Here is a 24,394-nt window from a genome sequence, read left to right as displayed (position 1 = left end):
GCTGGGTTCCAAGTCTCACAACAACAAATACTACGGCGCCTAAGACAATCATCCGGCTCTCTAAACGCTGGGGAACGTAGTTTCTCACTCACAGAGGAGTGTCCTCCGGCAATTCACATGCAAAGATGCTTGAAGGGTTTTATAATAAACAAGCATAATTGTTTTCATCCATATTTAATGAGGATTTAGGATTGCACTTGCTGAATGAAATGGCATTGTTTTGTTTGCTTTTATTTGTTTTGACTCACAATGCTTCTTCCGTTTACAGTGTGTGAGTGTGTGTATGTGTGTGTATGCGTGTGTGTGTGTGTAAGACATCATGCTATTGTGTTACCCTCCCATATATAACTCCATGTTTCATGCCCTGATTTTTATTTTTTTTTGTTTTGTTTTCCTTTCCCGAGGTTTTGCTATACTGCTTTCTCAGTGCCGTGCAATATCATCTGTTGTGATTGCTAAGCAAGAAAAAAAAAAAAAAGACAAGACATTTGAGAGGCAAGTGATGATGTCATCCAGCTTTTTTCAGTGTTCAAATGTTTTTTCTGTAGTCTCAAAAAGTAGAGAATAAACTGTTGCTATTTCCAGCTTCTAAATCATGTCTCTTGTTATTATTATTATTATTATATTGTTATCCATCCATCTGTTTTCTAGACTGCTTATTCTCATTAAGGTTCCCTGGAACCTATCCCAGCTGACTTTGGGATAGAACATGTGAAGTCCACCCTGGCCAATGGCAGGGCACATATAACCTAACATGCATGTTTTTGGAATGTGCGAGGAAACCGGAGTACCCGGAGAAAACTCACATACGCACGGGGAGAACATGCAAACTCCACACAGAGATGCCCAAGCAGGGATTCGAAAGCAGGTCTTCCCGATCTCCTGACTGTGGGGTCAACATGCTAAACACTCTAAATAAAAACAAATTTAAAAAAAAGTATATATATGTAGTATTTATAGGACAATCGCTACTCTTCCGCATTGAAAGGAGCCAGATGAAGTCTCTCTGGGGAGAAGTTAAAGGCACGTCCTGGCCGGTATAGGAGGCCTCAGCAAAGAGACTATGGCTCTCAGCTGGTCTGGGAACACCTAAGGATCCACTGGGAGTAGTTGGACAAAGTAGACAAAGTAGTAGGCTGCTGTTCCCGTGAGCTGATCTCAGATAAGCGGCAAAATATGTATGGATAAAAAAAATATATAAATTACAAAAAAGAACATGACAAAAGTAGAGAAGAAGAAAACAAAAAAGAACTTGCAACTTTTAGTGAGGGAATTTCTCCGGGTACTCCGGTTTCCTCCCACATTCCAAAAACATGCTAGGTTAATTGGCGACTCCAAATTGTCCAAAAATGTCACAGTTGTTGTAGAAATAAAATATTTGTCTTTTTTTTTTAACTTCATAATATGAACAGGGCTGGACTTATTTTTACACTTTTAAAAAAGAGACCAATAAGCAAATTTTTTTTTTGCTAGAGTATTTCAATTTTTTTACATCTTAACATTAGCAGGGCTTATTTTGACAGTATTTTAGATTACATATATTATGCAGTTAGGTTGCACAGCGGTCTAGTGGTTACCACACAGGCCTCAATGCTACGAGTTCCGAGTTCAATTTCACCCTCGGCCATCTCTGTGTGGAGTTTGCATGTTCTCCCCGTGCATGCGTGGGTTTTCTCCGGGTACTCCGGTTTCCTCCCACATTCCAAAAACATGCTAGGTTAATTGGCGACTCCAAATTGTCCATAGGTATGAATGTGAGTGTGAATGGTTGTTTGTCTATATGTGCCCTGTGATTGGCTGGCGAACCAAAGGCACTAGCATACCCGTGACCCTAGTGAGGGTAAGCGGCGTGTAAGATGGATGGATAGGTTCTCAGGAAGTTCTCAGGAACTCGACATAGTCTGTATTTGTACGTGTAAGCCAACTCTTCTGGTCATGAAACTCTGCACACTAAAGGGTGAGCATGCAGGCAACTGTGTCGACCTGAAAACAAAACACCAACTGTAACTTTTTAGGGCTTCGCTTACACACCTTTAGGCGACTGACCAGCACATGTTGAGGAAAAATATGGCTGCCATCAAGTAAAACGCCTTTTAGGGGGTGGATTTAGCAGGTAATAGGTGATACAGTAAGTCATTGACCATTTATATATATGTAAGCTTGGCTGCACGGTGAGCGAGTGGTTAGTGCCCGAGTTCAATTCCACCCTCAGCCATCTCTGTGTGGAGTTTGCATGTTCTCCCCGTGCATGCGTGGGTTTTCTCCGGGTACTCCGGTTTCCTCCCACATTCCAAAAACATGCTAGGTTAATTGGCGACTCCAAATTGTCCATAGGTATGAATGTGAGTGTGAATGGTTGTTTGTCTATATGTGCCCGGTGATTGGCTGGCGACCAGTCCAGGGTGTACCTCTTGCCCGAATGTAAGCTTAGGTGTCTTCTAAAGCATTTTGACCACAAACAGCCACAAATGATATGTGAAACACCTTTTCACATGATTGGGAAACCTTGTAATTCATTTTCAAACGGTGGAATGAGTACCACTGGTGGTACGTGGGCACCATCTAGTGGTACCCCAGAACGTCAGAGTCGTTTTTTAATGGGAATAAATAATTATGTGTTTGTGTGTGTGTGTGTGTGTAGTCTGGTATTCATCACTTCATGTTTGGACCCACAAGCAGGCCCTCTCCTTTTCATATAACAATAATTGTTTTGAAGCTTTCTGTCAATGGAAAAAAAGCACAGCATTATTTGTTTTTGTCCACTAGATGGAGCTATGATGTATGTTTTAAAAATGATCACATCACCTCTGTTGTACTTTGTCACCAAGACAACATGACATCTCCACACAAAGGGTAGACCTCCACCAATGTCTAACAAGCTAAATTCTAATAAATCACGGCCATGGTGTTAATTGTTTATTTTTGGTCATATATATAAAGTTCTATTAAGGAAACAATCACCAATATATCTCAACAAGAAATTATATTTAAAAATCCAAGCATCAAAATTGAGTGTGTCATGTTATATTGATGCAAAAATAAAAGCATTTCAGGTCATCCACCCCATAAATTGCTTATTATGGCCACTATTATTAGTTTGAATGTAATTCTGTTCACACATATAAACACAAACACACACTTCCTATTGTTGAAATGTGAATTCTCAGCAACAGCCATAATATAGCACTTGTCTGTCAAGAGATGGAATGTTCACACAACAACAACATTATAAAAAAGAGTGCTTGTTTTTAAAGACAGCTGATTTCAACCAGTTTCTTATGCTTGCATGCATTCAGGTTAAAAAACATGTTGTTATGAATGAGTAATATGAAAAGTAATTCAGTTGGGGAGACATTTTAGTATAAATCGATCATTGGAGGCTGTTTTGTAACACATTGTTCCACTGTGAAGGGTAAATACCCATTCTTATCAACTGCTGTGTTGAACTTTGACCCTTTGAAGGCTATGTTTTCTGTCTCCTGACTCTCTGGTATCAAGTAATACAATCAGTTCAGAACTCTAAAGAAGAAAAAAATGTTGTTTTAGCAGATAGACGGCACAGTAAAAATGTTAACCTTTTAATTTTATCCCACATTCTACTTTTAGTGACTTGTAATGATAGTCAATGTAGCAAACAACAATAACACAATGTGGCAGCTGCATTGTTCTCACTTCGGTCTTTTCCCTGTGCACTTTTCCAAAGGATTTACGCCAACAAAGAAGCGATTAAAAGAAAGAGGTCCCACTCTTGTGCTTCTAGTTCAAACCGATTTGCCACCGCAACTTTCTGCTTTACTAATCTTAAACCTGTCGACTTGTTATTTACGTTGTTTTGTTTGTCGTAATGTTGTTTTAGCTAATATTTTAAATGGCCATCTGGCCCATTATTGAGAAAAAATGTGCATAGATAAGACAATATTAACGACTACTACTATTAGTAGTAGTAGTAGTACTTAATTTAAATTTAAAAGTGGCATTAAAATAAGAAATAATCAAGTTAAGAGAAGCACTGCAAAAAGGCAATCATATTTGCATGTTTGTTTACATTTCGAATATGTCAATAATATTATTAATACATACATACATGCTCATTTTCATCTGATTCCAACATATCCCCTGGAACCTATGAACCTCACTTGGGTTTAGAAGGATTACAAATTATTTGTATTGACCTAAAACGTTACAAGAAAGCATGAAACGTCCATTTGTGTCCAAAAAAATTGCAACAAGTCAACCTGCAACCACAACAAAAACAAAAACAAGAAACGGCATCGTCTTATTAATAGACGATCTTTGTGTGCATACTGCCCCAACCAACGCCGGAACAAAATGTTCATGACACGTGCGCACGTGAACAAGCTCCCAATTCAGCTGACCAATCAGCTTGCAGAAAGCAGCCACGTCTTTGTTACTGTAGTTCTTGCAAACGTCAGAGGAAAAAGGCGTTAAATACGCTATGGTATTTATATTTTAAGTTTTGGACAGTTTCGTTGTTATGGCTGTGAGTCTGTGGTGATTTTTTTTTTTTAGGAGTGACGATCATAGGGAGGGTTGTTGTTGGGACACGTGACAAGAGCTGTTTTGACAAGCCGTGGGGAGGAGGAAGAGCCCACGGAGGAGTGATGATGATGGTGGCGTTGGTGGTGAGGAGGAGTGGAAGAAGAAGGAGGAGGAGGAGGGTCAGACTGTAAGCATCACGACGAAGAAGATTCACAGTTTCTTTCATCGGACTTTACATCCAAAGAATTCCGCTTACTCTTTTATCTGTCGCTCGTTTGGCGTTTCAAGTTAGCTCTCGTGTGCCAGCGGACGTTAGCTTTGTTTTTCGAGTGCGTGTCAAGTCGAGCTGCTGTGCTTGTCGTGTTGGAGGAGAAAAGTTGTAATGACAACATGACAAAAGAAGGCAACACTTGTTAACTCAATGGCGACGACCAGAGTGTCTCCGACAGCTCGATAAGGCGACAACACAGCCGTTTGTTTGGCGAGCTACTGCTAGCTAAGTCATTGTTTGTGTTGTCAACACAGCTGACTCGCATGTATGTAAGCATGCATGTATGTAAAGCGACGTAAATATGGCTCCGGTGTTTTAATATGGGCTCCCTTGTGTATTATAGCCATCTTGCTAGTTGAATTTAGTCGTGCTTCATAAAGCAGTCATCGCCTTCTCAGGTGTCTTTATTTTTTTGAACAACCCACTGCGATGTAATCGTACAGTAGTAGCATGCTAACAAAGCAACGCTTTGTTGCGGGATAGGGGCAGCCAAGGGCTGCACCGCACTTCATAGCTAATAATAAAAGCAGGTTCGGGCTCTAAAAAGGGCTCCTCCACTGTTTGCTGTTGAAGACAAGAAGCAAGCGAGATATCCCCTGATGACACTGGACAACATGAAGGCCGAGCGAGGTAGGTTGAACCCTCACCACCACCACCATCACCTCAATTCAGACACCTCACATCTCCAAAATGGACACATGTGTGTTTCCTCACAGAGGAATCAGTGCAGGGAATGATGTAACAGCTGGTGATCTTGGTCTCCAGTTATGAAAATTAACAAAGGATGACTCAAAACAAATGAGGACACAATTTTTTTGTGTGCTCTGCTTGAATGCTTCTTTTTCTTATTTTTGGTGCACACTACACACTCTTGTTTTGACAGGCTCTGCTGCAAAAAAATGTTCCTGACAAGCCACCCCTGTTGTGGAAACGAGGCGCCCTTCCTTGCCTTATGCTCAGCAACCTGTTTACATGTCTGCAGCAGCAAGGAGGGGAAACCGGGACAGACAGGAGGGGTGGGGTGGGGGGGACACCCTCATTTGTGTTACTTGTGCGTTCACTTGCAGAGGGTGCCCTAGCATTCGCGTCCTGGCCTGATCGACATTTTTTTACATAAGCTCTTGTGTGATTGATTGTATGTTGTGGCTGCTGGTGACAACACCATTAAAAGCAGTGAAGCAGGTCCACTGTTCTCAGTTGTGATGAGATTAGCTGCAGTCAATCAAGGATAGCCTATGTTTTTGTGAGGGGGTTATGAAACTGCACTCAAGTCTGCTGACAGGCCGACAGTATATTGGTAATGTGATCGTTCAACACACACACACACACACACACACACACAGGGCGTAAACATGGACCTCCACTGTCACCCCTTTTAATGTCATTAGTTGCCTTTATATAGAAGCAGACATCTTCATGATGTGACTGGCCAGAATATGAAGTGCATACTGACTGACTTGGGTAATTATAGCCTCCTAATGCAGCACAGCATGATGGGTCATCTGTGAATAGTAGAACAGCAAGAGCAACAGTCATGTGATGTGGTGTTTGGTCACGACAGTTTGTATGTTCTCTTTGTATGTTTTTTTTTTGTATAACCTAATAACTGGTAGCTTCAGGCACAGTCTAAAAATGGCTTGAACATTGTCAGAACAATCCCGTCACATAGACTTGCATGTAATATGCATTCCAGTAGACCAGTAGTTGGCAATGGCAGTTGATAATTTAATACAACAGGCATGTTTTGGTTCTACCCATGTCCTTTGAATACCCATTATTGGTGAGTAAGTTATTGATAACTGAATATTTTGGTAAGTGACTCCACAGGTGCCAGAAATGCGTCTGCTTCTTGTCATTGTGGCTGAATAACGCAATCTTGGGGGCAGCTGAAAAGGTTTCTGTCATGGTTGGTATATTCCTCGTCCATGACAGTGTGAAAACTGGCTTTGCTGGTGGACCAGTGACACTGGTGTTCAGGTAGTTTCCATCCAGTTCATGGCCAGCAGGAGCCTTAGTGGTTCCTTGGTTGTTCCTGGACACCTTAATTAATATCCCTAAGTTGTGACACATCCAAATATCTTATTCTTATTTACAGTTGTTTAAAATGGCTCTAGAGGACAATCCCAACTTGTGTAAATCAATGATCTGATTATTGGTTCATCCAATGAATATTGTCAATGCTACCAGAGAGAAACTACAAACTGGAGTCAATCATGCAGATTACTAAAAGTTAAGACACTTAATCTTAAGTAACTCTTTTAGATTTAGATGAAGGCATTTATATATTTTTTGGAAATGGAGGACATGTCCATATGCAAGTAATTCACAAATGGCTTTTAAGATAATTAGCTTGATAATACTTCTCCCATGAATTGTACAGCTGCTGGGACAAGCAGAGACACACGACTCCCCATAACTCAAATCCTCACCCAAAATATATCCGGCGACTCGATTATTAAAATTAAAGTAAGTGCAAGTAGTTAATTGGCACGGTGCTGGCTCGACAGTTAAATTACAGTGTATTAACTTGTTTCTAGGTTAATCCACATCATATTGATAATGTCACGTAAACCATACTGTTCTCAGTCATAACTTGTCACTCTGGTCGTCACTCGTCATGTACGATCACCATACCATCTTGGCTGCCATGTTCTAATTATGACAGCTTGTGCCAGTACTGTAGATGCTGGCGGTAAGTCTACTCCACGACTGGCAGCTATTGTTAATTGAGAACATACTATTCCAAGGGTGCTGGACTCAGGATCCACTTGGCTGCTGTGTGGCTCAGAGAAAGCAAGGTGTTTACTTAGTAGCCTTTGGGCCTAAAGAAGAGAACAGCACCTTAGGCTAGTTTTTTGGTTGGAGGGAGACTTGTCTGGACATGTCTATCTTGTTTGGCACTGATTTGATCATCAGGTGGGTGTGGAAATTAAATCCAGGGTTTCTGTTTGGTGTACAGATGTGACAAAAAAAATTAAGAAAAATACACAATAACATTTTTCATTATCTCTAGTTTCAAAAGGAGGGGACGCTGTGGAAGCGGAGGAAAAAAAATCTCAAATGTTATTATGTAAATAGTCTAAACTTGAATAATCGACATGTCGTCCATGGCTTTACAGTGGCTTTGCACTGAATAGTTTGATGCAATGCAATCCTAAAGCCACTTGCACTGCCACTACTGAAAGGCATTTTAAACGAGAGATTCAACTCTTTTATTAGTTGTCATATTGTACAGCTCGTGAAGTGTCAGCTGAGTGAACATCAATGTTGCCAAAGGATGACCGTGTAACGATGACGCAAAACGTTCCGATCAAAGGATCAGAATTAGCATTCAAACAAAAATGCATTATATTGTTTCCGGATACAAATCTTTCAGGATTATACGGTATCCCTGTGTTGCATTTAATAGACCATGGTTGCATTATTCAAGAGAGAAGAGACAATCTTGTTCTCTGAGACCTAACCAGAGTCATCAGACTTCCCCTTGTTTTTTCCTGCAACTTGAGCGATTAGTCAGGTTGGTGTGGGAGTGGGTGTTCAACAGATTGCACCCAATCACCACTGCACTGTTGTACCACGTTGCTCATTGCATGTTGCTTTTACTGATCGTATAAAGAACACCCTTGGCTTGTTTACACCAGCTGGAGAGAGACAGGGCTCGTCCTATCAGGTGTCAAATCCCGTTTTAGCCGTGGACGGAGGGGGAAAAAAGCGATGTTTTCACAGCACTAATGCTTTGATTCTAGCAAAACTGAGCTCTTGAACGATATGCGAAAGTCTTGCTTGATGCCACGCACGTTTGACATTGTCCCATATTCCGATCAGTTTCTGAATTATACCGTCTTTAGACTGTTCCGATGTTTTTGTTCCACCCAACCCTTAGAAAAAGTAATTTGCTGATGTTAAATTTGTAATTGCATTTCTCCTCCCAGCCTTAACTGCAAAGATTACATTCCAAACATATAAAGACTTTATTACGGGGTGGCATGAGGTCATGTGGTGGAATCTCCCGAACAAAAGAGCCATGGTGATGGAGTTGTTATGTTACACCCTCAACTGCCACTCGCACAACCCCCACCCTTTTAAACTTGCTAATAGCAGCAAGTCTAAATTACCTCATCGCAGGTCATATTGGAGCGCCTCGCTCCACTGTTGTTTTGTTATGTTCGTATGGTGATGTGTTGTGTATCGGATCGTTAGAAGCGGGGAGTGAGTCCCTCTGCTTGCTGCCGACCTTCTGCCGTGTCCTCGGCCAGATTACAGCTGCCCCGAGATGTCCCAGACTCATGTGAGAGCGGATCAGCGGATCTATACTCTCGCTGACAAAGAGCCCCAGATAACGCAGAGTGACGTACACCGTTGGGCCGCTCTGCACCTGTCTAGTCTCGTGCTGTCTTTACCAGTGATTTATCCCGCAGCAGGAGACGACAACAACAGGTGCTCTCGCCTCTTGTCATATAACGTTTGCTCACCTTGAACCTATCTGCATATTCCTTCATTCAGCTCTTCTGCAAATAGTCAAGCCTTTTTTACCTTTAGGCAGCGTGGGTGTTAACATTTTCCTACTCAGCTGCACCCAACAAAACATTTGACTCTGCATGATAAAGTGTAGGGGTTGTTTACATGAAACTGGAAATTTGTGTTATTTCAGTCGTTTTTGCAGCATTGTAATGTCTATGCCAGGGATATTCCACTGAGGGCTGCAAACAGAAATACGGAACAACTACTTTGATATTTTTCACATTTTCTGCTTAGCAATTTAATCGACGTAAGAAAAAACATCCTGCATTTCATCTTAGTGTTACAGGGGATGAAGCAAATAGTTATTATAAGTTAGTGGTGTGGTAGCCATGTGTCGATGCTGCATGGGAGTCTTCCCAGTGCAGTAAAGCTCTTATATAATGATAGAACATTTCATGTATTTAACATATGAAGTACACATGCTCAGTGCTTGACACACCATTGAGGCTCATTGAGGGTTAGGGGCGGGTTGATTGAAGCTTAAAGTAGGAGCACCTGTATGCTGCCAGCTTGCCACACCCGTACAGTGATGTCATTGCTTCTGTGGGTCAGCGTAGTCAACCAGCAGTCAGCGCTGCAGGAGCGGGACGAGCCATCTGGACATGGTGGTTCTCGGAGTGGTTGGTCAAATGTCTCTCCTCAGGTTTCTTTATTTAGCCTTGTTGGCACGGTCATTCCATTATGCTACCTTGGCTATCGAGTGGGTGCAATATAAATTATTTGTATTGGCAGTTGGAACACGGATATTACAATGTTCTAATTATATTTATTTGTAATCTAATATTAATCCCTGATGTCAGATAATGAATGCATGGTGTTCACCCATTGCTGTGGAACTCTACTTTCTAATCATATCTTTTTGTCTTGATTTTGTTTTGAAATTGCCATTTTTGGCCTGCTTCACTTAGTAAACAAGACTTCCATCAAGGACCGTCTCTGCACTATAATAAGAAATGGCTGCTCTTCTTTTGGAAATGTTCCCAACACCCTTCATCGCATCCTACTGCTTGGAGGGCTTCCCTTAGCATGTGGTATTTTAAGGGGTAAGGGTCAGAAGGTGATTGGGTCAGGGGGATCATGGAAGCCAATGGGGGTGTTTTCATGTGAGGGATCTGTGGTGAAGAAAAAGATAGCAGTCCAGGAAAAGGTGCTTATCCTAATTAATTAGGCAAAATCCAAAACCGGCAGTTAATTATCCGGTTTTGTTTTCTCCCAATGCGACCATGTAGTGGTTCTCTCACAGAAGATACATGGTTAGACACGGGCTGTGTTAACTGAGAGCAACCTCGGGGACTCGTTGCGTAGGCGTCAAGCACATTGTTTATTAACAACAGTGTGAGGGTTCAGTAAATTTGAGACTACTATCCCCTTTTGTCCATTCACACGTATACATCTCGTCAAGCAAGCTAACTGCCCTGAGTGTTTTTTTTTTTGGGGCGGGGGGATAATTGCCTTTGCCTTACCCGGTAGATTTTCATCTTCACTCCATTCCAGTTGACAGTTAGTCTTGAGGTTAATGTTCTTTTTTTTCTTGTGCTCAGCTGATTTTTATTGGGGGTTCTTTTTTTTCGTCCTTTTATCTTTGACAGGGCAACGCACGGGTAATGGGAGATGTAATTTTACTGTAAGTTTCTCAAGTCTTGATCGAAGAAGGTGTGTGCTGATATTGCATAACGTATAATGTTTTGGGAAATAGCCTGAATGAACTTCCCAACCTTGAGGTAATAGTAACCATTAATAACGCAGACTAGCCAACAAGTAGGGTTTTCCACATGAGCAGAATATCTTGGAAAGTGACAAAATGTGAATCAAATGCTGTCATCGTGACGAGAAGGAACGTTGGTATGCGGAAAAATTTCTCCAGCAGAATGCTCATTCGTGGCGGCATCTCCTCACAAACACTAGCTCCACCCCCTCCTGAACTAAACAACAGTTAAGTCGGCAAAGCAAAACTCAGCTGCATGGATTAGCTTAGTTTAGCAGAGCATGCTGGTGCTCCTATGAGTGTGAGGGTGTTTTGCCGCTTGTTATGAAAACGATTGGAATTGCATCGATGACTACTTCCTTAATCACAAGCACAGGCATTATAGTTTGTTGAGGATTTTCTAACAATGTTTGCAGAGGCTCACATCCCATTTGCAAAGTGCAAATCAGTTTCTGAAACGGTGGGCAAAACTGTCCATGTATTGCATCATTGAATGTAAGGATTTTTGCATTGAATTAACAGACATTTTATGCACTGGTGCAAAAAGAACACACTCTATGGTGATAAAAGGCAAAAAATAGAATTCTGAGAAATTAAACCAGGAAAAAAAATGAATTTTCTGTACTCACATTTTAACCTTTAATTACCGATACACTTGTATGCTCCGCTGCTTTCCAAGTTTTGTTGCATTTTGCGCTTTCTCTTTCAAGTTACCACGACAATCTGCGCGTAGGTGGAGTGACAAGCTCTTAGGGAATCAGAGCGGTCCCTTTTATAATTGCCCCCAGCAGCTGTCACTCAGAGCAAGTGCTCTGCGTGTTCGGTTCAGTTGAGTCAATGCCTCAAAGCAAACGGGGCCCGATCACCTCCTCTGCTATCCCTTGTGGATCTCTTGTTGTTGTGAAGATGTTGACTTTACCCTTCAGGGTTGTTAGCCTCTCCGAAAAATCCCATTCATCTATTTGAGGTGTGTGTTGCCATATATGTAGTAGGCTAATCGCCTTGGTTACCCGAATCTATTACTGTGACGAAAACTTTTTCTTTTTACTTTGTACAAAATAATCTAAATATCAATGTGTACTCTCCCCAGTCCTGAAATTACTGAGTACCCTTTTACACAGGTGGCTTTTTGGATGGTCTTCCTCACCCTCCCAGTCCAGCAGTCAAAAAGCCGGCCTCTACGGGCCGTGTAAAAGAGGCTTAAGGCAATCACATACAGTCATCAAGCGCCGCCTCAATATGTCAATGCCACAACTGACACACTTTCCTCATGGCCCGTGGAGCCGCTTTGGATTGCTTCACCGAGACTCCCCTTTCTAGAAGTTGGCATGAGCGCAGCGCAGGCAAGGTCAAAGGCCCGTGCGTTCACGTTTTAGGTTGGCTCTGGTTTCAGACGTGCATGTCCTACTGCCCTAGTGTGCCGGAGCCACCATTGGATGCGCTGCTTCAACCATGAACAGAAACAGCAAAGAGGAGCCCCTCGCTATCAGACTGAACCTTGCTTTGCACGGTAAAATCTCTATCGTTCCTGTACATGCATCTGAATATTGAATCTGATGGCGATTTTCTTAAATATGCTTGTTGTCAGGAGTGCAGTTTAATAATCCTCATTCTGCACCCTGTCCTACTTTGCTTGCTACACTTCAATATTACATAACATACATTTAACAATGAGTTTGCAGAGGGCCTCTCTCACCTGATTAAGGGATTTGGGGCTCTGGCTGAAACGTGTGCCCGCACGGATGTCAGGGTCATAATGTCAGCCTCACGCATTCACTCGTATACTGTATGCATAGCACAACTCAATAGTATTGAATAAGCAACAGTCTTTTAAAGTTCAACTATCCTGACCTTACTAAGAAAGACACTTGGGCACTGTCAGTGATTCTGTGGGATTTTCTGAACAATTGTGGTTAAAGTGTATGAAAGCTTATGAAAAATTAATGCAACAGGAACATTGTGTTCACTTTCTCTCGCTTCAGATTACCTATGGGCTACTCAAAAGTGAGTTTAGCTTGACAGCAATTTCGCTTCACAAGAAAGTTCACAAGAGATTTTACTGTTAGGTTAATTGGCGACTCCAAATTGTCCATAGGCATGAATGTGAGTGTGAATGGTTGTTTGTCTATATGTGCCCTGTGATTGGCTGGCGACCTGTACCCTGCCTCTCGCCCGAAGACAGCTGGGATAGGATCCAGCATACCCACGAGGAGTAGCGGCATAGAAAATTATTGGATGGATTGTAGGCCTGTCACAATAATCAATAAATAAATTAACCTTATAATTAATATAATTATCGTATAATCGATAATTTTGCTGGCTTCGATATATTGACATGCATGTATGTCTGATTTCTTCCTCTCTCTCTCGCCGCTAAACAGGTCATTGTGACGAGAAGGAACATTTGTATGGGGAAGCATTTCCCTGATGGACTGCTCAATCGAATAATTTTGGCTTTAAGTAGCTCTTTGATGGCCATCAGTTGCCATGGCTGGAGACAACATAGAGGCATACTGTGTCTTTCCAACATGGCGGTGTACTACAACAACATCAAGAGCCTTTTCAGCCTGTGTGTGTTTTGCCAAAATAGGCTAAATTCCTCACATCCCCACTGGATTGACTGGGAAATAGAAGCCTTCTCAGTTTGAACTTTTGTCTTAGGTCACTATTCGGGAGTGTGTTTGTCAGACTTGCCAACCAGCTCATCCTGTTGGGGGAAATAAGTCAGCTGGTGTATTGTTAGGGTAAAACCATACACATGACAATATGTTACCAACTTGTGTCTAAGTCGATTGAGTGTTTTAACTAGGATTTTTGCCACCTATTGTGTTGATCTTAAACCAGAGTAGAAATCTGTCTGGGTATGGATGAACATTTGCTGAAAAGTTTGCCCACAGAGTTGTCTGTTGTCTCATGATGATTAACTTTTTTTTCCCCCCCCGAGTGATCATATATGACTTCAGTGGTGTGTGTTGTTGCTCAGCTGGCAAACAACCTCTGTGTGTGGTTAACAATCGCGGGTGCAAGAGAGTACAAGGTGCTGTGACGTTGCGTGCTTGTGTGTTTGCAAGCATGAAGAACAATGGCAGCTGAGTTCACAAAACAGAGGAAGGGTTCTCTTCAGCTGGAACTGTACTCAGGCTCCTCAGCCAATCAGGGCTTGTTGCTATGTGTGCACTAAATCTGCCCCCCTTTGTGTTGCAACGTCGGAGAGAGCGGCACACACACATGCACACACTCACACTTGTGTGTCCTGAGTTCTTGGGTTTGAAGTACCTTTTGTGCAAAATCAAGCTGGAGCAAACAAGACAAGTTTCAAGTCCAGCAGAAAGACTTTAAATGTTCTGCGAACAACTAGTCTTTGATAAAGTGTGTCATTGAGCTGTGCTGGATGACAGCTTAATAGTTCAGCATTCAGTATAAAAGCCACCCAGCTGCTGTAGTTAAAAACCAATGGCAGCAGTTGAATTGCAGGGCATTGTGGTATAAACTAGAAATATACAATGGTAATTTGCACACACGAAAAAGTACCATGTTTTTCAACTTGAGATGAGACCACAATAAGGCATTTCAAAACATGTTTTCATAATCTGGCCAAGTGATTTATAACCTATACTATTCATAACAAAATAACCAAATGCTTTGTTAGAACCCCGATGCAAAATGTCCAGCTCAATGCACTTAAAACACCCACTGTAACTTTAGGGTGTTTTGGCTGAATTGCCACAAAGTCTCGTACACACTTTAGACACAAATTAGAGAATAATCGGATGCAAAACATGACTACTACAAAGCAAAACGTCTTCGAGGGGCACGGGTAGGACTTGGCAACTAATTGCACATAAGTCATTGACCGATTATAAAATTCCGACGATACCTAACATGCATTCCGAAGCATAGAGGGTGCCACCAAGATCATTACTGATTACAGATCTTACTGCTGTGCAATACAAATTTCCCCACTGAGGGACGAATAACAGCATATCATATTTTAATCTTAATCTTAATATACAATAAATTGGCTGGTTTGTTAACAATAATTGGACCATATCGATATTTGGTTCCCATTTAAAAAGGCTGCTCAGAATCAACCATTTTCCCCAATAAGGCAGTGTTTACAAAATGGCTCATCTTGCCCATTGTCACTTCCAGTCTTTTAATTTCTTTTGACACAAGGCAGACACAAACCTGAAAGGTGAGAATACTGATGACGTCTCGTTACTATAATATAAGGATAGCAGGGCGTGGGCCTTCTGCAGTCAAACCACATAGAGAGAGCGAATATACTGCTATAATCTACTTTACGACAACACAAAATGTATCAGACCATTTCTGAGCAGAGTGCAATTACACAGTCCTTAGTCAAAGCACAACAACAGCCTTGGTTGTTTTAAACATTATCAATATGCTGCTCATTCCATTCAGGTTCTTTAATCACCGTGATGGGAATGTTTAACACAATGTCCCTGTTGCCTTGGTAACATGGCCATTTTCCCCCCCTGGTTATTAACTGTTGTACTCTCTGCTTGGGCTCCGTCAAATCTGCCAGTGTCACGCATCCTCTTCTTTTCTTCCTCTAGCGACTGCACTTTTCTTTTATGTTGTGAAAGGGAAAACATGCTTTGCTACAGGGCAGCTCTGATAATTGTTTTTCTTAACCGTGTCGCCTTTTTGAGGCTTTGGAGCAAATTGATATTAAAAACGCAACTTGCATGTTTTTTTGCGAAAATGCAAAATGTTATATCTGGTCTGGAGACAGAATTGAGACTAGATATGTGACTCGGTTACAAAAGTTTGTTAGGAGTCTTTCTATTATTTTGGAATTCCAAATAATTCCGATCGGATGATGATACTCTTGCAGTTACACCCAAAGGTCATAGAGCCTGAGATGGTAATACTGCACCTTAGCATGCTCCCAAGTTAAATGCACCACGACAAACTTTTAGGGGAGTGGAGGACAGAATGTTCTGCAGTTTAAGGGGTCAGTGCAATCAACATGTCTGGACAGAGTAACATTAGACGCTAAAGCTGTAGCGTGACACCTGAAGGAATACGAGCATGTTGTCAACCTTGGACGGTATTGCGGTATCTCTGATTAGTCCAGAAATGGTTTTTGGTTCACACTGTAGGAGAGGTGTTATTTATATATCATACAGACAATTGTTTGTAATATTTCGTATAACTCATTTAGCTACAGAGGCAACAGTGTAAGAGCAACAATCAACATATTGTGATTTTGTCGTTTTATTTGGACATTACAAATGACAATAACATGCTACCATAACAGGTTACTGCAATGCAATTCACCATGCAGAATTCAGTTGGAATGCACAAGTCGATTGCACTGCTTGATTGCATGCATCGTCACATTGTTATCAAACACCGCCATGTTGGGACCTGCACTTTAAAATCAGAGCGTTTATAGGGGAAAATATTGAGAGCGTACCAAGTTGTCTATATTTATCTCACCGGGGGCTGCAGTAAGAAGATTTAGCATGGGAGGACTGTCAGGGTAATCTCCCACTGTTTCCCTATATTCATTTCAGAGACACAGCTCACTGTGTGCGTGTGTGTCAGTGATGTGGATAGGTACGCGTCCCGCGTCCCGCGTCCCTGACGCAATGAAATCTGAAAGGACACAGTAAGACGGTCGACACGCATCTCGTTTTTTTCCCCATGTAAAATGATACACGGTGAAAAACTAACTAGCAAAATAATTATTTTTGTCAGCAGTTGTTGCTGTTTCAACCCTCATGCTAGTTTAGCTGCGACCAAAAGTACTTGCCAGTCACCACTGATTTATTTTTATTTTGACAATTAAAGATACAAACTTCATAGTCAATAAACCCACGTTTCCGCTGGTCGAGGTTCTCAATTGTGTTGATGATATTGAGGGGACTACGCTTTCATTGGCCGAATGCTCATTTATTAGCTAATATATTGCGCAAGACAACCAATATTGCAGCCTGTGATGTGGCGGAGGTTAAGCGTACGTACTGTACGTATTACGTCATGTTCTCTGATTGGTTTATTCTTGCCAGCGTATGTACTGTACGTATTACGTATTGTTCTGATTTTTTTATTGCTGCCAGCGTACGACAGTCAATCAAGCGTAGTCCTTACCAAAGTCGCTGCCAAACATTTTTTTTCTACAGATTTTCGAACTCGGTGCACACATAAGGCGCATCATATAAATGCTCATGTTACCAAAACACATGTTAACCTTGCTATAGGTGCCGTGAAAAATTAGCTTGTGGAAATGAATAATGTTTGTAGCCATACGTTTGCTTAATCATGGTGACTGTGTTCCACTCATCAGCGTTTTTCAGCACATAGATGTCCCACATGAGTTCCTGGAAAAAGACCTTAATGGCCGCCTGGTGCTTGGGGAACCTCAATACCCAGATAGTTTTTTTTTTTTTGGGAAATGCAGGGGGGCGTTTGAAAATATCATGGTAAAAGGGAAGGTTCTTGAAAAGGTTCCTGTGGTGCAAAAAGGGCTAATGCTTAATGATTACCGAAATCTCCCTTAAGGACATATGGTGGCACCTGTTGCTTTGGAATTAGCTTGGCAGCCTGCGTTTTGGTGTCGAAAGTTATTCATTCTAAATACCAGTGGCATGTATACAGATTGGTTTAGGATGTTTTTTTTTTTTCGAAATGCTCTTAAGATATAGTATTAGTGTTCTCTCCCAGCATGAGCTCCAACGTTTATTCTCCATCTCTGTTTCTGATGTGTGTCTTGTCTTTCTCCCAGGCTGCACGTTATTATCAGTACTCTCCATATACAGCACCCAGCTCTTTGATAAGCGGTCGAGCAGATGCGGCGCAGTTAAGCTCGTCAGTGCTTTTGACTTTGATCGTGTGTGTATGTGTCTTTGCAAACTGCTGGTGAGACTGAAGCTACCGCTCTCAGTTGCATTTGAGTGAGTCGTGCTCGTAAGCAAATAGAGAGCTCGACACCATACAGAATAGGAACAGGATTGGGTATGTTTTTCCATCAAGTAGGCTACATTACCAGTATTCAAATGAACTGGGTGTGTGTTATTGTGTGCAGCTTGTGCCGTGGCAAGCAGGCAAGAACTATCTTTGCACTGAATGTGTGTCTCCACACTGCATGGATTAATGGGCCAGCTTATATGAAAGTGTGTGTGTGTATGTGTGTGTCTTCTATCGTCCCATCTGTCTTTATTAAAATAGAAACGCTGTTGTGTTCAAAATGTTGAAATTGGATTATTTCCCTGGTTTTGTTTTCCACATGGGTGAAGAGAGTCTCAAAACACATCCAAGCGCCACTAGACTAACGACAGCCAAGAAAATGAGCGACACGTTTGCCGTCAGTGATGACAAATTATCCCGCAGTGTGTGCCGCCGCAGCCGTCTGTTTGCTCTAACTAACACGTTAGCTACCAAAGCTGACCCTTTGCTCCTGTCCTGGAGGACATTTTCCATCCCACATAACTCTGCACTGATCTGCTTCTAGCCCGGGGATATGAAGATAGCTGAGAGGTGCTTGTTTGTGTGTGCTAGCGTGTACTGGTCAAAGTAGCCGGAGTCCAGCTACACTTGGTGGCAGGCACTCGCAGCCTCCTAGTAATAAGAAAGCCTAATGTAAATCTGACCTGTTACGTAATTCACATTTGCCTCGTGGAAACAAACACGAGAGGTCACGGGCATGTGGGAAAAGAGAGGGGATCAAGTGTCGCTTTGTGCCTGCGTAATAGTACAAAGTGCATCAGCCAAGCTGCTTATTTCCACCAAGCAGTTCAGTTCAGTTAAGTTTGCTACGGTACCATTTGGAACAATAAACCCCGATCTGGCTTGTGGCGATAGCTGCATTAGCCTACATTTGCTTCTTTCATATGGAGATGCTGAAATATAGATGTATCGGATTCATAGATTGAGCATTTATTCAACTGTTCCCCTCCCCACAGAAGCCATTCTAAGCAGCTGTGTGCATTTTTCATGCAACCAGCATATTCTTTCCGAGTAGCACTTAGTTTATGTTTAAAATAATACTACTAATACAGCCATGATTGCACAACAGTGCAGCAGATCTAAGTGTCAGGTGTCCAACTTTGCCTTGGTTGTCTTTGTTCCGCTGCATTCTGTGTTTCTGCTAATTATGTAAGTTCACTTCCTGGTTTTTGAGGGGATTATTTATAGTTCAAATAAACACAAATGGCTATTTAATAGGAGGGACTGTTCTGTTGACCATTCATTGAAAGGCAGTAGTACATGAGAGAAGTATATTGTTGTAGTGCAACCTTTGCTCCTAAGAAAGTGTGTGTGTGTGGGGTGGCGGTGGGGGGGTGGGGGTTGTGCAAAGAAAGTGGTGTAGTAGGACATTTCAAAAATCAAGACTGAACCCAGCCATATTGCTCGATCTGACACATGACTTTAGGTATCATAACTCTTTGACTGGCATCCCAATAGGAGGATAATACCATACTGGTTTTTAATTTATTTGTTGTTGTTTGTCAATTTGACAATGATATGAATTGACACACAGTCCAAGTGAAAATAAATGGCTCTGTTTGACAGAAGTGACACTTTTGACAACCAGTCACTGAACCTGGAAAGCCAAGAAAGCATGCCATGAAAGGTTAACATGGGACATTGTGGTTTCCTTTACAATACCTAAAAAGAAAAATGCATACTACAGTCAACCAAACTATATTGCTTGACACAAAAACATAAAAATTAACTATCCCAACAAAAGTATAATATCGTACTGAACTGTACCAAACCATACTGCCTGGTGGAAATGGTGTTTGGACAGCTTTTCTTGGTTATCAATTGACTTATACTCTTAGTAGCACCTGATTGATCACCTTGTTGTTCACATTGAATGAATACAGTGGAAACGCAACAGTAAATATGACTAAGTCATTCCAAAGACCCTGTTGGAAGGCAGGTTACACATTACAGGAGACAAGTGTGCCAGTAATGTTTTTGGTCACAGGCCAGTGAGTAAGACGGGTGCAGGAAAAGGCAGCATTGAACATTGACCTTGTTTGTAAGGCTTAATGATTGATTAATAATATGGCTTATCACATAAATTGCACTGCCAAACACGAGACATAACAGATAGATCTGATTGTAAATATTTAAGCATATCTAGACTGTTCTTGTCTAGCTCTATTAGCCACTACCAGTCTATTAAATGTGCTACTGAGTGTTGAACACTGCTCTTTTTTTTATGTCTTACTGGTGCCTTCCCGCCAATCGTTTTCTTTGTGTTGTCCTGCATCCTGATCACCTCCCAGCCAGCATCCCATTAAGATTTGCGTCTTTGTGTGTGTAGGCTTCATAGGAATGCCCTATTCAAGCATGACGCCCCAACTCAAACCCTGCATCACTAGCCCTTTTGTCCGGCATTGCACGTGTGTGTGTGTTTTCAAAGGGTGTGTTGGATGGCGTGGTGGGGCTGTGTGTCACTGTGCCTGTGTTTGTTGGTATTCGTTTTTTTTCCCCCATACACACGCCCTCAGGGTGTTAATGTGTATATGTGTACGTACCAAGAATTCTCCCTCCTAGAAAACCGCAACCCGACACCAACCTGCGGCCAAGTGTTGGCGTGATTTGGGCTGTAGGTGGTGGTTACATGTTGTTTGTTTGCCCCCCTCCTCCCCACTCGTCATTGATGGCTTCCAGCCCCCCTCCTTCATCCATGTACGTTTCTCGCCGCCTTCACAGAGCATCACCTTTAGCCCAAATCCCTCGAGTGCAAAGCCAAGTGGGTAGAGAATATGAGCCCTTAGTGCAGCCAGCACATAAACATGGAGAAGATGGACTGTCACCTTCAGCTATGACCTTCTGTCACACATTACATCAGCTTGTTTTATTTATTTTCTTCATCATCGCGCTCTTGTTAAAGCCTTTTGAAAACGATCCACACGCTCCGCCTCATTCAGCCCGTGTATTCAGCTTACAGCTGGTGAACAGAACCCCCCCCTTTATGTTTTGTGTTGGACTGCGCCTCTCTCCACGTGCAGCAGCAGCATGGAGGAGGGGTTCCCCCGCAGGAATGTGTGTGTTACTGGCTGGCGGACCGCACTACACACACACATAGCATTTGTGACGCCAGCTGTGAGAGACTTTCTGGTTCTAGCCAGACTGCTGCTAACGTGGAGGGGTGTTCTCTCCATGGATGCAGAGATTAAAACAGGCAACTTTTTTTCACCCATTTTTTCAGTTGTCTCTGCCAAAGAGGCTTTTAGCTCTGTTTTAATATAGCAACCTGGATGTTTTTCTAATTGGATGGATGCCTCATTAACTTGTGGCATTCACACATGGGGAAGGTCAAAATTAAAATAAATCCTGTGCTCTTTACCCATGTGGCCCTGGTACGTTGCATTCTGCAATACAGCGCCCCCTGTATGAATAAATAGTCAGGTGTTTAAAAACAATGAAATAAATGCATCAAAGAACAACCAAAAATCTCTTCCCCTTTTTTTATTTTATTGTGTTATTTTAGTATTTAAAAAAAACATGTTTTATATATGTCATCATGATGAATTGTATTTAAATTTTTATTTATTTGAATTTAAATATTAAATGTATTTATATTAAATGGAAAAAATGACAAATATATTTGTATTAAATAAAAAAATAAACTATAGCAGACAATCTTGCTTGCCAAATGTATTTGTTCTGTCAATTTTTGAGTTTTTTTTGTTGCAAAACCCCATTTAAAATTAATTATTCAGTCATACACTCAAATTTCTGCTTGACACCTTGACTTTTGCTAGTAATGAAATGTGTAATAGTATCATCAAGAGGTGATGATACATTTGGTTTCCGAGTAACAGGTGGCTCTGAGGTTAAGAAAACTCCAATGTGGCGTTTGACCGACTTAAGGGATGTGTCATCACAATAAATAATCATAATGAAAAAGAAATTAGTCTTTATAATATAAGAAAGAATTGTGAGAAATGTTATTTTGGGGTCAAATCGAGTCGTAGGAATTGTGCAGTGTAATGTTCAACCTGGTTGAATCCAGTTCTGACCCTGAACTGGATTTGATGGATTTTAATCTCATTTGAATTGTTCAGACACTGACACAAGGGAGTGTTAGGGAGTCACTTGTTAGGGAGCACACAAAAAAAATGTTAATCAGGTGCCAGCGTTGTTTTGGCAGGTGACAAATGTATAATCCTTGGCAGAGGGCCCTACTTTCGGAGTGCTCTTGTTTAAATTGAAGCTGCAGACAGTCCAGCCAGAATTTTTAAGTATGTCTGGTACCGCTGCACATAATGTAATGAGAGGTTCTGGAAGCTGGTCGTTAGCATTTTTTTTTTTTTAATATACAAATTCACCTCAGCTTGTGTAGCAAATTGATAAGCAGCAATGGAGACAGTGTTGCATTTATGTGCACATAAATGGGACAGCTGCAAGGACTGAGCGGCTCATTCAAAATGCAGATGCTGCTGACATGCTTTTGTGACCGATCACCAGAATGCTTCATAAATTTTGGGGGCTGTTAACTGGACTCTTTACAGAAGTGATATGTGGCTACTTGTTAGCTTCCTCCAAAATCACAGAGCAGCTCATCAGCCTTGCTTTAAAAATACACTTGATGCATGTGCTGGTGTGGTTAGGGAATTTTCTTTATAGTAATTTCAATTATGACTAATAAAGTCAGGCTGTCAAATGATAGTCATTGTCTTACTGTACTTAGTGCTCAACAGTAATGGCAGCTCTACCCCGGTACAACTGTTATAGGATGCTTATTTTGTGAGTGCATGCATGTGTGTTAGAGAGAGAGGGAGCAGATGGTGACATCACTCCTGCCACTGCACTCAGCTGACATGGAAGCTCTAAATATATTCCTTTTGAAGCAACCAAACTGGAAAAGTTGTGTCACACACACCCTTTAAGAACCAGCCCTCCTTAAGCCAAGTTAAAAATCATCTATTAACAAATACTAGGGCACAGAAAGAGGACAAACCAAAAAGTTATTGTAAGCCAGGGTACACCCATGGTGCCATTCACCAGGGGACTTTGGGAAATGTCGGTCCGTGTTTACTGAGGGCAGGCAGTCCGGATCACATTGACGTCACAATAGCCGTAGGTGGAAACCACTACGTCCATGACGCTTGTACAATGCCCACAAACACACGTTCCTGGTGAGTGAAATGTAAGACAGCCTCACTCACACTCTAAAACAGGGGTCTCAAACACGCGGCCCGCGGGCCAAATGTGGCCCGCAGGACATTAGTTTGAGGCCCCCGCCTTGATATGAAAGTTTAATGTTAGTGCGGCCCGCGCAAGTTTGATATGGATGCTGTATGGTATCATGTACCCAGAAAAAATTATTACGTTTGATTAATGTTCATGTTAAAGGTTAAATAACTGTTAATAGTTATCCTCCCTATCCGTGTGGAAGTGGTAAGTTTTTGGCTATTTAAGTTTAAAGGAAATAACTTGAAGGCTACCGTTTAGGTCGCTAGCTCTCTAGTTTGCGAGTTAGCATGTGTCTCAAGACCCTGCAGTTGCGCAATATGTTGTAAATAGAAAGAGTATAAATGTGACTACAGTCGTGTTTTGTCATGTCTACAGGGCTCTAATAATGATTTGTTAATTTTAATCTGAAAAAAATAATTTGTCTACCCACCAACTATGTGGTTTTTTAAGTTTTTATGATTTGATGTTTTATTATTAATATTATATTTATTTATTTATTATTATTATTTATTATTATATGATTGATTTTCTTTATTCTAGATTTGTTTATTTATTTTGTTTAGAAAAATAAAAAGTAAGATATTTGAGAACAGTGAAATGTTTTATCAGAGCTTTTCTTGTAGAAAATTGGAACTCGCCATTTGTTGTTGTCTCCTCTGGGAGTCAGGTGTGACAAAAGCGATCCTTTTGGAGCAAACAAATAGATGAGGCAGATGATGGATGTTCTCACGTTTGTGGTCATTAACAGTTCTAGGAACAAATACTACAGTCAGAACAACACAGTCCATTAAAAGTCCACTTTGCAAAATAGCGTTTCTTATGAATTCTCTTCCTCTGCTTCATCTAGATGCCACAGAGGAGTTTTTCGAGTATGATGCGGAGGAGTTCCTGGTGTTCCTGACTCTGCTCATTACAGAGGGACGGACGCCGGAATATTCTGTGAAGGGCAGGACTGAGGGGCTGCATTGTCCGCCAGCCCAGTCGGCCATGCCGCCTCTTCACAAGCATGACTGCAGCGATAAACTGCCCCAGGTAAGCCAAGTGCAGACCTTCTTTGATTACTCTTTGTGTGTGTGTGTGTTTGAGAAGAGTTGATTTGTTTAGTGGAAGCCATCCTGTGAGTGTTTTTTCCTGTTGAGTACTAGTCGACACACAAAGCAGCCTCATAAAAGTTCCCCAATTGTTTCTTTATTGATTTCTTGAAAACC

The 24,394-nt window shown here is 41.6% G+C and overlaps 1 protein-coding gene across 1 annotated transcript in view; it reads left to right on the top strand.

Annotated features, from left to right (window-relative positions):
• Window positions 1-4,371: 4,371 nt before the first annotated feature.
• The window catches only part of atosa (atos homolog A), a 29,280-nt gene continuing 9,257 nt past the window's right edge, over window positions 4,372-24,394 (top strand). Inside the window, exons 1-2 of the mRNA XM_058088848.2 lie at window positions 4,372-5,401; window positions 24,034-24,218. Coding sequence (XP_057944831.2) covers window positions 5,371-5,401; window positions 24,034-24,218 — 216 coding nt within the window. The 5' untranslated portion in view covers window positions 4,372-5,370. The remainder of the gene's footprint in view (window positions 5,402-24,033; window positions 24,219-24,394) is intronic.

The sequence above is a fragment of the Doryrhamphus excisus genome, linkage group LG13 (assembly GCF_037039965.1).
Source record: "Doryrhamphus excisus strain RoL-2023G ecotype Guam linkage group LG13, RoL_Dexc_Guam_v1.1, whole genome shotgun sequence".
NCBI classification, from domain to species: domain Eukaryota; kingdom Metazoa; phylum Chordata; class Actinopteri; order Syngnathiformes; family Syngnathidae; genus Doryrhamphus; species Doryrhamphus excisus.
Note: the sequence above shows the minus strand (reverse complement) of the source record. Positions and strands in the feature narration are given on the sequence as shown.